Below are 17,938 nucleotides of genomic sequence, written 5' to 3'. Positions count from 1 at the left end.
TCTCTCCCCGTCTCTCTGCTCCGGGCACAGCTGTCCTAATGAATCTGGCTGTAAGCAGCTGCCTTCATCGCATTCAATTCTCTGGACGGCATCAGCAATTACTGCACAGCTTCACTGTTACGACTACAACACTGCAGATCCTTTGCTTCCCATTTCATCCTCTCGCTCCCTTTTCATCCCGCTTCCTTTTAAGATCTGCCTTCTCTGTATTTTCATGCTTTGCTCTGTGGTGTCATTTACAATATTTGGTGCTGTTTGCTTGGGCAAGTATCATCGCTACTATTTCTCACTCTTGTCTAAATTCTTGTCGGTCAACGGATGCCCACATTTGTGTGTTGCAGTTACCATTTTCTTAGCATTTGGTCACATGATAAGTGTGACTTACAAAAAACAAGTTCAAAAGTTTGGGATCAGAAAAATGTTCTTTTCTTTTTTTTTTTTAAAGAAATGAATAGTTCAGCAAGGACGCATTAAATTGATCACAACTGACATTAAAGACACTTATTAAGTAACAAAAAAAATTTCAAATAAATGCTGTTTTTTTAAACTCTCCATTCATCAAAGAATCCTTTGGCTTAAAAAAAAAAAAATTCCACAAAAAAATATGAAGTAGCACAACTGTTTTCAACCTTGATAATCATCATAAATGTTTCTTGAGCAGCAAATCATCACATTAGAATGATTAGTGAAGGATCATGTGACACTGAAGACTGGAGTAATGATGATAAATTCAGCTTTGATCACAGGAATAAATTACACTTTACTATATATTCACATAAAAAAACACGCTATTTTAAATTGTAATAATATTTCAAATTTTTTTACTGTATTTTTGAGCAAATAAATGCAGTAAAACTTTAGAAACGTATAAAAAATCATAAGCAGAGTTGTAGCCCTCTATGTAGATATATGTTGTTTTTGTACTATATATTCAAATGTGTCATGTGACACCAAAGGCACAAATGGCATTGGTTCCTGTATGTCACATGACTGATGTTTTGGCAAGTTTAAGCATGTAAAAGTTCAAATGAGATTTAAGAACTACAGCAGAGATTTCCAACACTTCCCTGCCACTTTATCTGGATCATAATCAGGGCCGTTTCTAGCCTTTCTGGCACCCTAGATTCATATCTTTTTTTTTTTTTTTTAAACTATAACAAAGTTATCAAAGCAAATATGACTTCCTTATTTCATGGCCATATTGTACATGCATTAATCCAATAATGTAGCCAGGTTTATTATCACTAAGATCACAAATGTTAGGGGGGTTCGGGGGCATGCTCCCCCGAGAAAATGTTGATTTATATGATCTACATATGTGTATTTTAAGATGATCTGAAGGCCAAAAAATTAGATAACAATAGCTTGAAAACCATGTCACTCGGCGCCGCTGCGGATTGAAGAACACAGTGACACAAAGACTAAAAGACGGGACGAAGCCGTAGCCAAAGCCTCCCCCCAGTTTCATAAGTTTTAAAGGTTAATCACATATTTTTTTAGGGGGGCTGAGGCATAAGTTCATTAAAAAGGGCCTAGTGACGCCCATGGTTATGACAGTATTACTTGATCAATTTACACTAAACAGCTATCACTGATGTAATGTTTTTTTTATTTATTCAAATTAAATATGCTATAAAGTTCTGCAGCTGAAATAAATGAGCATGGCGTGTGGTCCAGTACTAATATTCAGTGTAATGTTTTGCTCAACCTTATGATAGAGCGACCAGCTTAGTAGAGAACAAGTAACCAATAAATAGGCTAAAATACCTGTATATTTCGCTCTCTTTTTTATATTTCCTCTGTTTTCTTTGTACGATACTGAGCCCCTGATGGCTTTGACCTTTTCATGATGATGAAGCTAAAGCACGGATGACGACGTTCCCTGCCGCCCTCTACATGATCTCATTACAGCAGCGCCACTATCACCATGGCGACTTCACTCCAATAATCGCAACTAATCATAATGCCTCCAAAAAGTACGAAATATTAATAATAAAATATATATGAAATAACTAAAAAAATTTGTTGGGGTGGGGGCTCACTGGCGCCCCCCAGCTGTTGGCACCCTAGGCGACCGCCTAGTTTGTCTATGCCTAGAAACGGCACTGATCATAATTTTTCATATATGGACTACTTTAACCCTTAACATGCGAGGCCCATTTAGACACATAACCAACATATATTTAGAAAGCTGGCACTTGTGAGTTTACAGTTCACAAATCAGACTGTTATTAATATGGAGATATACAAGCTCAAACATAAGCAAAAATACAAATATTAAAAATATAATTTTTAAATGTATAAAACATATGTGAGAGTGGTATAACAATTTAAAACCAGTAAAAAGTGATGCTAGATGTGTGGTCATGCTTCATTTCAAACCTGAGGATGTTTCATAAAATGCATAGTTTTAGAGTTTTTCTGAGACCATGTCACCTATTTTTTTTTTAGAGAAGGCAAATATAAATGCGAATGAAATTATTTATGGCCCCTACATCTCCCCTACACTCTCATGTCTGGCGTGGAGAATTGCTCCATTCATGATTCTATTGTTCTCTCTCGCCTAATGTCAGTTCCTCTGTCGGTATGAGTCTTAAAGAGTTAGTTCACCCAAAAATTCTGTCATTAATTCCTCACCCTCCTGTGGTTGGACACCCGTCAGACCTCCGCTCATCTTCACACACAGATGAAGATATTAGTGTTGAAATCCGATGGCTCAGAAAGGCCTTCATTGACACCAATGTCATTTCCTCTCTCAAGACCCATAAAGGCACTAAAGACGTCGTTACAAAGCCCATCTCACTACAGCGGCTCTACAATCATTTATGAAGACACGAGAATAGTTTTTGTGCGCAAAATAAATAAATAACGACTTATAGAGTGATGGACCGATTTCAAAACAACGCTTTCGAACCGTTATGAATCAGTGAATCGATTCATGATTCGGATCGCCAATGTCACGTGATTTCAGCTGTTTGAGACGCGATCCGAATCATGAATCGATTCACTGATTCATAACGGTTTGAAGAGGATTTCATTTATTTATGATTTAATGCCATATCAGCAGCAAAGGCTATATTCATGGCAATCAGCAGTATCACTTCAATACATTGTTTACAATAATTTAACAATTTTAAAACAATCACTATACAAAAATCAGGCATATATATCAATAACAACAATAGTCATAATAACAACAATTACATAGAATCTTTCAATTGAATATTTGACAAAAAAATCTAAAATTATTCCAGGAGAAACCTTTTTAAAAATATCAAATTAATGTGTTTTCTGAATAAAACCGTTGTCTAATATTATTTAGAAAAGGACATTCTATTAATATATGTTTTATACTCGTGAAATTCTTACACAAATCACAAACCGGTTTCTCTTCCCCCTTCAATAAATATGAATGAGTGAGTCTTGAATGTCCAATTCGGCATCTCGCGGATTGAAGAGGAAATGACATTGGTGTCAATGAAGGCCTTTCTGAACCATCGGATTTCAACACTAATATCTTCATTTGTGTCTGAAGATGAACGGAGGTCTTACGGGTGTCGAGCTACATAAGGGTGTGTAATTAATGACATCATTTTCATTTTTGGAATAACTAACCCTTTAATCTTCGTTATTCTTGTGTTTTAATTTAGCCATTATTAGCCTTTATTCGAGCATTGCTATGCTTGCCTGGTAAAGATGTTAATGATGCCTTTGTGGTTATTTTTTTGTCTTTTTGCAGTGTGAAGTCCATAATTTGCTTGGAAAAAATCTATTGCTAAAATACTAAAGAAAAAAAATTTCTAGGTGAACTGTCCCTTTAAATCCCGGTCTTCCAGCACATTTAAACATCTAAGCAGGAGTTGCCAATATTACGCACTATAACTCATAAGGGCAAACCCAAACCCTTTGTGTCAGCTCCAGAGAAGATATTTCAGATCAGCCTCTTTCTGTCCATTAGGAACAGTGTCCTGAAAGCCCTGACCTCAGGCCGGCCCCCTCGAGGGCCACACGCGAGCCGGACCTGGTGCCAGAGACCGACATTAACATTTTACATTGCGGCTGCATGATCTGAGTGTCTTCTCTCATAATGGTGCTAGTGAACAGAACAGAGAGTAGACGAGGCTGAATTATTCACCCCTGCCATTACACACACGTGCCCCACAAAAGCGCCTTCCTCCATTATTTAAAGCTGGCAAGTATATGCACTCGCTTTTGCACCGAGCAGAGAAGAATCCGGCGCACTGGAGTGGGTGTTAGTGAGGAACCGACAAGCCATCAGAGAAAGAAGGTTAAATTTAGGCAGAGAAGAGGATTGAAGCCTCCAAAACCTAATTTACTCTTTTCCCACGTCAGTCAACAAGGATAAAACTCGTCTACGGTGTTTAAGAAGAAGCAGAATGCTTGCTGAGAGAAGAGTGCGGCGGTTCAGCGCGCACATTACGGTTAGACTGTCATGCAGACAATAAAAACTGCTTTCATCTGTCTATCTATCTATCTATCTATCTATCTATCTATCTATCTATCTATCTATCTATCTATCTATCTATCTATCTATCTGTCTGTCTGTCTGTCTGTCTGTCTGTCTGTCTGTCTGGAGTAGCAGCTCATTTGCATTGAAAGGGACACACACACACACACACACACACACACACACACACACACACACACACACACACACACACACACACACACACACACACACACACACACACACACAGCGTGTTTTTTCTTACCCTCAAAAAGTTTCAGTTTCAATTTCAACATGCTATCTGTGGGGTATTTTGAGCTAAAACTTCACATACACACTCAGAGACTTTTTTACATCTTGTAAAAGGGGGCATTATAAGATCAACAAAGGTAATACATGATGTACGAATATTTTGCTCATTGTTAGTTCATGTTAGTTAATGCAGTAACTAATGTTAACAGATAAGACCTTATTGTAAAGTGTTACCGGTGCTGTTTCTCCCACAACTTCAAAAATCGTGATATGATGAAGCCCATGAAGTGGGAGAAAGAGAGTTTGTGAGTGGGCAGGTCACTGACGAGTTTATTAATCCCCACTTCCTTAATTAAAGAGAAACGTTCAAGCATGCGGTGACTCATCAGAACACACACACACACACACACACACACACACACACACACACACACACACACACACACACACACACACACACACACACACACACACACACTTTATTTTTGAGAACACAATAAAATTGTGCAGACAAATTTTATTGAGTTATCACAAATGAAATAATGACTCCAAGCACAAACTGAACCCTTTAACACCCTTCATAACATTTATATAAATGGTGAAGATGCGATCTCCGAGGCCGGACATGACTTTTGTTTGAGCATTTCAAACAGATCAAATATCACTTTGATATTCTCCATCTAATGCAGTGACATTCTGACATTTATAAGTGACTGAAGTGTCCAAAGACTTTTTCCAGGCCTATAAAGCTTAAAACACCCTCGTACAAAGTGTTACGACATATAACATCACAATTTATTGATCTTAACACACACACACACACACACACACACACACACACACACACACACACACACACACACACACACACACACACACACACACACACACACACACACACACACACACACACACACACACACACACACACACACACACACACACACACACACACCCACCCTAAACCGACCCATCACAGGAAACATTCTGCATTTTTACTTTCTCAAAAAAAAAAACTCATCCTGTATGATTTATAAGCCTTTTGAAAAGTGGGGACATGGGTAATTATACACAAAATGACATCTGACACCTGTCCTCATAAGTCACCTGTCCTCATGTGTCACAAAAACATGCCCCCCCCCACACACACACACGTTTACCGTCCCTTTGACAGCGATTTCCTTTTTACTGTCGATCACGCGTGTGTTACAGCGGCTCTTAATGATTAAACCTCAAAGTCAACATCAAACAAGTTTATTTTCATAATGTGACATATTTCTGCGTGAACCAATGGGAATACGGATTAAGACTTGATTTGATCCATCAGCAGTTGGTGTGGATGTTACATATCTGAACGTATTATTACATTCTGATGAAAGATTACAAAGATTAAAAATTATTTTTAGAATAGCATGCACTGCAATGATTCATTGAAAAAAATGTTACGGTCAATTTTGATTTCATGTTGACTTTAAGATTGCATAGACTCAATGCAACCTCTCAGGGTTTTCTTTCCTTTCAAACACACTCTTTCCCTGTGTGTGAAGAGATGAACTCAATCCTGAATCCATTTGAGAGGTCAGTGTGTCAGTATTTAGAGCATGTGGTTGGTTAATTTGTGTGTTTATCTGGGAACTTATGGCGGAGGATTTGAAATTCAAAAGTTCTCATTTAATTTCAAGTTTTCATTTTTCAGATGCATTAACTCCTTTTGCACACACACACATGCACACACACACACACGCGCACGCACGCGCACACACACACACACACACACACACACACACACACACACACACACACACACACACACACACACACACACACACACACACACACACACACACACACAGGAAACATTCTGCTATTTTACTTTTTACTGCTATTTTTAAAGCTATTTGAAATGTCCTCATAAACCACATTTATGTTGTAATATCAGTGTAATACCCATGTAGTTATACATATTTGTGTCCTCATAAATCACATAAACAGGCACACACGAGCATGCAGACACACACTCTCTCTCACATACACACACGCACAAACATTTAAAAGGAGCACTAAAGCGTAAAGATGCATTTTGTCCAGATGAGACTCTCTCGTTGTTTAGTTTGGCTGATGACACAGTCCGTGTGTAAGACAAGTCGACACACTAACACACACATATATCTTCCGGTCTGTGTTGTCAGGTCAAGTCATATTTATTTAGATATTTGCTTTATACAACACAGATGTTTTATATCATGCTTTATAGTAATAAACAGGAAAATAATGGTGTAAATGTTGCAAAATAAACCAATTTTGAAACACAAAATTTCTTCTGTAAAGCAGCTCGAAAGGAAGGCAACAGTCATTATTCAGCTCAATGACATACCGTATGTCCATCTTACACAATTCAACAATTTCAAAACAAATTCAATTGAGCTTAATCAGCTCTACATACAGTAGTGGCATTACTCAGCTCCATTTAGATTCAATTCAGTTCAATAATGTTGCAAAGTTCATCAATTATGAAACAAGGCCAAGTACAGATGTATGTGAATGCAAACACTCATGCATTATTACATTTCATAATGTGTCAGAACACAATTCATAAGGACGTCGTATACTTGTGTCATTGGTAAAACAGGATACAAATGCACACACACCCAGGTGACAGATGAGAAGCATAAAAACACATCTGCACACTGGAACGTTATTCATATTTATTGATTTAAAATAGCACCTGAGATCTGGCACAGATTGATGCAACAATGCTATTTTTAATCCACAAATGAGATTAATCAAACAATGTGTGGATCTCTTTCTTTTCAAATAGAGTCGTTAGTCACGTGACCTTCAATATCCACATCCATATCCATCCATTTATATCATCATCCATCCGTCCGTCCGTCCATCCATCCATCCATCCATCCATCCATCCATCCATCCATCCGTCCGTCCGTCCATCCATCCATCCATCCGTCCACCTATTCATATCCGTCCATCCATCCATCCATCCATCCATCCGTCCATCCATCTCACTCCAGACATTATATATGATATGATATAGTGACTATTATATGATATAGTGATTATATATTAATGATGTGTTGAAAAAGGCATGGAAGAAAGGGATTAAAAATACATATTCAACTGGTCATGCTAAATAACCAGTGTGCTGTATCTTATTCCTATTTATGACTTTATCAGGCGTCTAAATTTAGCCGCTCGTGTAAATGTGGCCGATGCATGTCTCTTTGATACACATGTGAGATTGGAACGCCGCCCACACAATCCAGATTCGCTAGATCTAAGGAGCGAGAGCGAGAGAGAGAGAGAGAGAGAGAGAGAGAGAGAGAGAGAGAGAGAGAGAGAGAGAGAGAGAGAGAGAGAGAGAGAGAGAGAGAGAGAGAGAGAGAGAGAGAGAGAGAGAGAGAGAGATGTGCTGTCTGCCGCAGAGTTTCCTCGTTGGCAGTTCTGTTCAGTGACTGAATTTCAATAGTCCTGCTGTGGAAGGACACAAGTTCAGACAGAATCCATGCAAGAAAGGTGATATGGATCTATAAAATCAAAGATCACAGCTCTAAGGTAAAAAAACAAAAAAAACAAATGACAGAAAGAATAGAACCCCTTTAAGTGAATTACCGGGGAAAGGACATTAAGCTGGTTCCCTAACACAAACCACTGCATTGCTGTCGAAAAGTCTGAATCTCTTATCACTGCCAGGCCAGTTTACACACACACACACACACACACACACACACACACACACACACACACACACTCACTCACTCACTCACTCACTCACTCACTCACTCACTCACTCACTCACTCACTCACTCACTCACTCACTCACTCACTGACTCACTCACTCACTCACTCACTCACTCACTGACTCACTGACTCACTCACTGACTCACTCACTCACTGACTCACTCACTCACTGACTCACTCACTCACTCACTCACTCACTCACTCACTCACTCACTGACTCACTCACTCACTCACTCACTCACTCACTCACTCACTCACTCACTCACTCACTCACTCACTGACTCACTCACTCACTCACTCACTGACTCACTCACTCACTCACTCACTCACTCACTCACTCACTCACTCACTCACTTACTCCTCACTCACTCACTCACTCACTCACTCACTCACTCACTCACTCACTCACTCACTCACTCACTCACTCACACACTCACTCACACACTCACTCACACACTCACTCACACACACACACACGCTCGCTCGCACGCTTGCACACTCGCTCGCTCACACACTCACACCACTTAAACAGATAACAACAATTAGACAACTATACACTGCTCTTCACTAATGAGGCATACAAACAGCGTGACAAGTTAACAGTAATGACTATAATGACAGCACTGTGTCAAATGAAAGCGCTCTGTTACTGTCACGAGGATTTATCGCCCATTTTATCAACTGACTGATGAAAAATATAAGTAAAATTGCTTAACTGTCTGTCTGTCTATCTATCTGTCTGTGTCTATCTATCTGCCTATCTATCTGCCTATCTATCTATCTATCTATCTATCTATCTATCTATCTATCTATCTATCTATCTATCTATCTATCTATCTATCTATCTATCTATCTATCTGCCTATCTATCTATCTATCTATCTATCTATCTATCTATCTATCTATCTATCTATCTATCTATCTATCTATCTATCTATCTATCTATCTATCTATCTATCTATCTATCTATCTATCTATCTATCTATCTATCTGCCTATCTATCTATCTATCTATCTATCTATCTATCTGTCTGTCTGTCTGTCTGTCTGTCTGTCTGTCTGTCTGTCTGTCTGTCTGTCTGTCTGTCTGTCTGTCTGTCTGTCTGTCTGTCTGTCTGTCTCTCTCTCTGGTTGTCTGAGCTGAACTACTTTCCTTGGTCCCCTTAATAGTAACTCACTTGTAGAAGTGACAGGAAGATGGCGGTCCTTCTCAAGGTCACATCGGGTTTATTTTTAGGTCAGTACTCACCAAGGTGAGGATGCTAAAAAAGAAGCCATTTAAAGACACACTGCTGAAAGGGGGTGTAACTAAATATTTCATAACCCAACAGCTACTGAACCAAGACCTAAATGACTCGTAAGAAGAGACTAGAACCCTTTGGGTTGGATTTATTAATCACGTGATCCTTAATTGCAGCATGTCAAATCTCTTAACTAATGACATGCTCATTTCCATTTGGCTCCAGTAGATTAGTTTTCCATGTGCTGCATGATTTCAACAAATCAAACCCTTGATGAAACCAGTGTTATTATTGTTAATTAAAAGTAAAACTATAAAAATACATTTTTGCTATTATAAATAAAGCTATAAAAAAAGAAAAAAAGAAAAATTATATATATATATATATATATATATATATATATATATTTATATATAAAACAAAAAAAACATTAATAACTTACAATTATAAACATACAGAAACAGAAATAAAATATTAAACTAAATATTTTAAAAAATAATATAAAATAACAAAAGCACATAACAAAATGACTGGAAACTGAAAATTTAAAGGGCAACCTTTTATTTTTATTCGCCTTCTTCATCTGGCGGCCATTTTGAAAACTCTAATGTCGTTGAGGGGCACACAAACCCGGAAGCTGGACTCCGATACGGTACTAATCTGTAGCAGCATTCTGTGTCACTCACTTTCTGCCTGCTGTGTGTAACAAAACCATGTAATGCATCACTGATAATATGTTTATGTATATAGTTTTCTAATTTAGTTTTTTAATTTTGCTCCTAATGTAATTTCTAATGTTCTGCCCTTTTCTGGTACGTTTTTCCATACTTACAATATACAAGCAGGCCATTTGTATTCCTCCTTACCAATAAATGTACATAGTTACCATTTACAAACCTAGACCAGTGCGCCTATCAATGTTTTTTAATGACTTATTTCTTTCTGATGTTCTGACCAGTTGTAAAGTTATGAAAGACATCATCCATGTGTAATACAATTGTACTTTATTCTTTAGATAAATGGACATTTTATTTGACATATATGAAGATCCAGTAGCTTATACATACACATATCTCCCACATGTAAATGAACTGTATCAACTATAATACTGATCTGCCCACGTTGACACTATATGATAAATTAAAATAAGCTGATAACGTCACCATTTTCTCCAGAATGACTGCAGCCGAATCAAATTTTGATGCAATATTTTCCCGTTTAACACCGTGAAGCCTCTTTGGAACAATCGGCATTGTAAAATCGCTAAATAAAGCTGACTTGACATGTCCCAGTCTTGCTATTGCTTGAGTCTTTCGAACTACATCTGCAAAATGCAGAAATTACGACCAGGATCCTTTCTGACATTTTTTAATCCACTCTCCATGTAATCCCTTATCCTCCGGAAAACAGTGAAAGGTTTGTCCTCTGTTGGATTTTTTCCTGAGTGACTAAGTGAGTGACACAGAATGCTGCTTCTGATTAGTACCGTATCGGAGTCCAACTTCCGGGTTTGTGTACCCCTCAGCGGTTTTCAAAATGGCCGCCAGGTGAATAAGGCAAATTCAGTTTTTATTCAAACAAACCTTTATAAATGATCCTGTTAGCTCATCTATACCGTGAAATGAGCACCATCATGTTAGTTCGCACCACAATTCGGAGAATCGTATCTGTCGGATGTAGAGCACATCAATTATGGGTGGGCGATTTAGCCTCAAAATTTGATCACAATATTTCACGAATATTTGTGATAACGATATTTATGACGATATAGAAAAAAATAAATGGAACAAAGTTTTATTGGTTATTACAGCTAGTAGGCAGTAGCATTTATTTGTGCAAATAAAATAAAGGTCATTGTCCATCCTTTCCAATGAGCTAATCATTGATGAGAGAATATTTAATTCAAAGTGTAAATCTATGTCATAAGGTGGCAACAGCATTATAGTCACACACAGCACGAGTCGAAGCAAAGTAGCCTTGGTACACGTTATTAGTAGCCTGACGTGGTCATACACAGCTCTAGTCAGAATATGAGTCTGATGCTCCATTGGGCTGTGATTATGGGCCGTGTTTCAACCCAACAAGGAAAGACCTCAACTGGATAGATCTACAACCAATCAGAGCAACGCATAACGTTAGTTGTCAAATGTCAACAGAGCTCAACTGCACTGTGTTGCCAAGTCTGCGGTTTTTCCCCGCGGGTTGTTTTCCATGTCCACTTGTTGAGCGACTATTATGTGATATATAGACCCATGAGTGCGAATTTTAGCAGGCAACCGTGCCAAAATAACACACATTTTACCCCCAAATAGCATTGTACCCCCGAAAAGCTATCGGCTTGTTTTTGGCTAGTAGTTGGTGGGTTTTGTGGTAAAAACTTGAAAAAGATGAGTGTAAACGATCTTTGCCGGTGTTGTAAAAAAAGAATTTAATGATACACAGAGCACTTACTCAACATGATCATCATTTCTGAGAGAAATTGTGAAGGTAATGCAGATACAAACAAGCTCTCCGTTTAGGATTTGAACAAATATAACCCAAGCCCCTTTGATGACGTGATGATTACGTTACTGTTGATCATCTGTCCGTCGTCTTCTAAAGCCCGCCCCGATGATCTTATTGGTCGAACAGTTTCTGTTCCGGCATTATTCCTCTATGGACCAAGTCTAGACCGAACTGCCCGAGCTCAAATGTTGTGATAAGTTATTAGTGTTTTCACTGGAAATTGAAAGTAAAACTGTAATATAACATTTTAGTTAAACAATAACTAAAGTAATTTATTGCATGGTCTGTCTGAATATTCGATTCTGATTGGCTGGAAGGTATGCAATGAAATCGTTTAATGCACAGGAAGTTCCAAGTCAGATGAATCATCGTTCTATATTAATGCAATGTTTTCATTATGATGCATACACGTGCACGCACACGTCACTCACATAAAGAGAGAAGAGATCACGCTGCAGGTTCTGGAGCAAAGAAACATGTTATCAATAAATTTAGCAATAAAATAGCTAAACTACTGGATCACATCATTATATTAACTTTTTTTTATTAGTTATACAAGATTTTTTCAGTCAGTTTAACATAATTTAAGTTGAAGTAACTTAAACATCCAAGTTGATTGTACTGCAAAAGTTTAAAATTGGCCTTTTTTTTTTTACAGTGTTCATTGTTGAGACATTCACAGGCACAAATCTCTCTCTCTCTCTCTCTCTCTCTCTCTCTCTCTCTCTCTCTCTCTAATTAATTCAAATAAATGCTATAATCCATTCACTCAAATAAATGTAATCTTACGTACTACTTTACCTCTGTCTGATTCAAAGAAGGCAGCATGCTGGATCTAACGAGCCATAACAAGCGAAAATAACCGTCAATGTTACCCTTCTGGTCAAATATTGCGCAGCAAACATCAATAACAGCTTTAAGTTGTCAATGTTATGTCAGTTGTCAAGAGGGATGACCTCTGGTAACCAAGTAGCTCATTTTTTAGGTACTAAATTGTCATCGGAGGCTGACACGCTGGTCTTTGTGTATACTCTCAGTATCTAGAGAAGGTACATGCGCCATACGTCCTTGCGTCGCTATATCATAGATATCGCGATATGACACTTTTTGATCATGTAAAAATGTATACCGGTATTATCGTGAACGGTATGATATGGCACACCCCTAACATCAATTCATCCACTTCTCCCGAAATTCATAAATGTAAGTGCCCGGTGGGAGTGGGAGAAGGATAGAGTAAATGTTATAGTTACCTTCACAATGTGTCTCTGATGTAAATTAAACATAGTCAAGTTATATAGTCTGTAAATATTCGAATCACACCGGTGTGATCATACACATCAAAGGGTTAAAAACACTTAACAAGGACTCATTTACATCAAATTCTGTCCTCAAAATATATTTGAATAAAAATAGTCCAGTAACAGCTCTCCATGGTGTCCGAATGTCAAACGATGACTCCACCCTACATGTTGGAGTTGTTGTATGCTTGTCAGGTTCCTAAAACCTCCACAGTGTTGCTATGCCAACCAAAGCTCCTCTCAACCCCAGAGAAGGGGACAGGTCTGGTCACATGACCCTGCTGTCATTGGGGAAGATGGAGCAGATGTGGATGAGGCCCTGCGTCGTCAGATGATTAGTCACACAAAACTGAAGTAACAACATGGACGGATGTCAAAGGTCAACACTTTCAACTCTGATCACAAAGAGACATTTCTCTTTACGTTGTTGATGACATAGATACTTCGGCGGCCTGTAAGTGAGAGTCTCAGATGTGACTGGCAAGAAAGAGATACGAAAGGAAATCACTTTTCAACAATGTGAAATCCCACAGCTGCACAGAGGGAAGAGCAACAGCAAGGAGAGAGAGATTTCTGAAAGGTCAGATGACACACACAGACTGTGATATCTCTCTCCTCTTTCTTTTTACCTTCCTGTCTTCATTTCCCTCAACACACGGATATACAGAGAAAGAGAGAGGGGTTCACTAGTAGAAGTGGAAATGGTGCATTTGTTACCAAGACAAATATTGGCGAGCTTCCTGTTCAAATGTCATCCCTGTGTAGAGGGGGTCACCAAAGTAATCTGACGCATGACAAGCGTGATGATTTCGTGTTCGTGGACGTGTCTGCTGGCTTGTATTTGCTTAACTGACAATGTGTGTTGACATAAGCTAGAGGCTTCAAGGGTGCTGGATATCCATGCCGACATGGCAATCAAATTGAAAGCATATGACAATGCAGGGGGGGGGGGGGGGGGGGGGGGGTACTGCCCTGGTAAATTGCACTGATAAATGGCCAAAAAGTACAGGACAATGTAGGGAAATACCCGGATACATCTAGCTTGGAAACCAAAAGGTTGTATGTCCAAGCCCCACAAGGCTCGATCTATGAACGATCACCAGTGTGCCCTTGAGCAAGACTCTTAACCTCAGGTTACAACATAGGCACAGAACATGCAATAAATGCATCGGACAAATGAGACGGTTCTGAGCAATGCAGGCGAATACACCAGCAGCCTTGTTTCCCTTGAAAATCAATTAAATATCTGGGCTGTGTTTGAACCTGACAATCTGGTACAGTATGTATCCTGAGGTTACTTCCTGGGGGATTGTACTTGCAATAAGTTACTTCATGTAAACAGATATACGGACCAAAACACCCATCGGTTCACCACTAATCTGAATACTTAGAGCATGTCCTTCTCGATGTCCCTGGATAAAAGAGTGTGATAAATTAACATATGAGCCAATACCCAAGTAGCCCTGAGTACACTGTAAATTTCCTCTAGACTAGTAGTTAAATATCTGGCATGGTTAACCAATAGCTTGTAGGTTCAAGCCCACAAAGGTTTGATGCATTGTGCAACTGAGCAGAATAAATATCCTCAGGTTACTCCCGTGGGACATCCCCTGTAATAAATGCACAGATAAAAGGAATGCTGTAATTAGATTTTGGGACCAAATACAATAATTTATGAATCTTTGACCACTAATCTGAATACTGCGGGGATGCTTCCCCCCCTCAATGTCTACAGCTCTAACTAAAAGCATCTTTACTAGCATAACATGTAAGGAAATACCCCCGTGAGAAGTGTCTGTCGTCTGTATTTCAGCAGCAAGTATAGAGCTAGAACCAAGGGCAGCTACCACTGTTTTTCAGCACCGCGAATTGGACAGCGGACCGAGTGGTTGCTGTGTTTCAGCACCGCGGACGGAGCTCGCCGAGCGGTTGCCGTGTTTCAGCACCGCGGACGGAGCTCGCCGAGCGGTTGCCGTGTTTCAGCACCGCGGACGGAGCTCGCCGAGCGGTAGCCGTGTTTCAGCACCGCGGACGGAGCTCACCAAGCGGTTGCCGTGTTTCAGCACCGCGGACAGCCCCGTTCGAGAGATCGCTGCATCTCAGAACCGTGGACAGCGCCGCCACCGCTGCTGGTTTCCCCGCGCTACAGTAGTGAGGAGGGGGGGAGGTGAAGCGGGGTTTCCCTCAGTGCTGGATGGAGCGCCTCTCTCTCTCGCTCTCTCCATCTCTGCACATTACCACCTTCAGCAGCGGATTTCCATGAGAGGGTTATCACATCACACGAAAATCCGTGGCCTTCACGTTTCCCCCTCTCCCTAAAGCTGTATTATCCTGCCAATTCGCGAGATTTCAAGCACAAAATGCCATCGTTGAATGCATTCGATTTTCTTCCATTTTTGACACAGAAAGGAGATTAATCGCATACTATTAAGCCTTTGCTAGAGCATCTCAGTCGTCATAGGCTAGTATCGTTGTTGGAAGAAAGAAAAAAAAAAAAAACATCACCGGCGAATGCATGTTTCCATTAACAAGACTGTCATGCAGAGAGGAAAGCAGCATTCTGCCCACGATTCACAGCCATCCTCACTAATATCAGCCCACTGCATCCACTCTCTCTGACAGGGGCTAAATCACATCTTTATCACCGATGCCTAGATGGCCAGGTACAAATAATACATAGTTCACTGAATTAAACGTGCTCGGGAAACGCCGTGAACATAAAGCTCTTTTTAAAGGCTTAACAAGCGAAAATGAAGAATTCAGCAGAAAAACTACATTCTCCAGTGAAATTTCGTAATGACATCAAAGCTACAGATTAACCAGACGCGGGGAGCTTTATCGTGCAGGGGGTGGCGGGGAAATTCATCTCTGGCAAAGAGGGGAAAAGGGCTTTAAATCACCGTTGACCAGCAGAGAAACACACAAACACACACATGCACACGCACACACACACGCACGCTACACACATACACACACACTTGGGGAGGAGAGGCACCGCTGGCAAACAGCTGGAAATATATAGCGGTTTCCCTCCAAAATAAAGCACACGATGACTTAAAGGATTCTGGCCTTTACCTGTCAAGATGCCGACCCGGATTTGGTGGTCGTGGTTTGTTAAAATCATCCCGTCTGACGCCATATTCAGCACCGCTGTCGCCGCACTGAGAACTCCAGGCAGAGCCGAGAGCCGAGCGCATCGAACTCTGGAGGGGGAATGAAGGAAGCGCGCAGACGAGAGCAGCAGAGCGAAGATTCAGCGCTCATATCTCAGTGGGAAATCATCATCAAAACACAAAAACACATTTTTTTTTTTTTGAGTTTTACATCCTTTCAGAGTTTCTGTAAGACACGCTGCAATTATGCAAATTAAGTTACTTTACTTTCTGAGTCAGTAAGAACTGTTTAATAGCTACTTTTATGCAGAAGGCATTAAACGGATCAAAAGTGTGATGGTTTAGTCGTTTAGCCTATAATGTTACAAAATGTTTCAATAAAAATAAATTATGTTCCTTTGAACTTTCCATTCATCAAATAATATAAAAAGTATCACACAATAAAATTAAATAAAAAAAGTGCTTTTTTTTATTTGTATTTTTTGGAGGGTTTATATTATATGATATTATTGATTTATATTATTAGTTAATTTACACTATTCCAGTGTTTCCCAAACGTTCCGTCTTGCACAGCCCCATTATTAGGGCTCAATACGCTTTCCTCAACAAATCAGACGTGTGTTTCTAACTCATATTATAATGGACATCAGTAACAGATTCACAGACTTTCTCCCTGGTACCTGCTCACCTCATATTCAAGTCAACGTAGTCTATATTTTATCCCTGATAATTCTTTGATCTGGCTTTGAGTGTAACTCTACACAATTGCCTCATTTAATATTCGCGGAGCCATGAATATGCAAATTATCCCCGCCTCCACTCACTCACACCAGCTCAGAAAACCTGACCCACTCGCTCAATTAAAGTAAACGCTGCACTAATGCGCTCTTTACAACGTATAGGACATATAACGGTAATTAATATTAGCCTTTTGCTTGACTACATTATCAAAACCCTAATCATGTGTTATTGTTACTCAAACCATGCTCCCATTCACAATCTCAGTCTGTGTTCAGTATCCTTAGAAATGCTTTGAACATCATAGATCATCAGTGGAGAAAGCCAAATAGTTCATCATAACATCATGAATATAATTCACACGCAATATTGCTAAAAGTACCTGATTTTTCATATGAACAGAAAAATATTCCGGGCTTCTCTTGAGACTCCCTTGCTTCAGATAATAGTTATTGATATGCGAGAAGTTATATTAAAAATGTCCTGGCTCTTCCAATCTTTATAATGGCAGCCCAAAATTTATAGACCCAAAAAGTGCATCCATCCATCACGGCTCCGAGGTTATT

General features: G+C 39.4%; 1 protein-coding gene across 7 annotated transcripts in view; it reads right to left on the bottom strand.

Annotated features, from left to right (window-relative positions):
• The window catches only part of gphnb (gephyrin b), a 113,751-nt gene extending 97,005 nt beyond the window's left edge, over positions 1-16,746 (bottom strand). For all 7 annotated transcript variants that reach the window (XR_010898137.1, XM_067418209.1, XM_067418211.1 and 4 more), the window contains exon 1: positions 16,597-16,746. Coding sequence is in view for 6 of the 7 variants with exons in the window: in XM_067418209.1 (XP_067274310.1) it covers positions 16,597-16,660 (64 nt within the window). In the remaining variant the exon portion in view is untranslated. The remainder of the gene's footprint in view (positions 1-16,596) is intronic.
• Positions 16,747-17,938: the final 1,192 nt, after the last annotated feature.

This window comes from Pseudorasbora parva, chromosome 15, assembly GCF_024679245.1.
Source record: "Pseudorasbora parva isolate DD20220531a chromosome 15, ASM2467924v1, whole genome shotgun sequence".
Lineage (NCBI taxonomy): Eukaryota > Metazoa > Chordata > Actinopteri > Cypriniformes > Gobionidae > Pseudorasbora > Pseudorasbora parva.
Note: the sequence above shows the minus strand (reverse complement) of the source record. Positions and strands in the feature narration are given on the sequence as shown.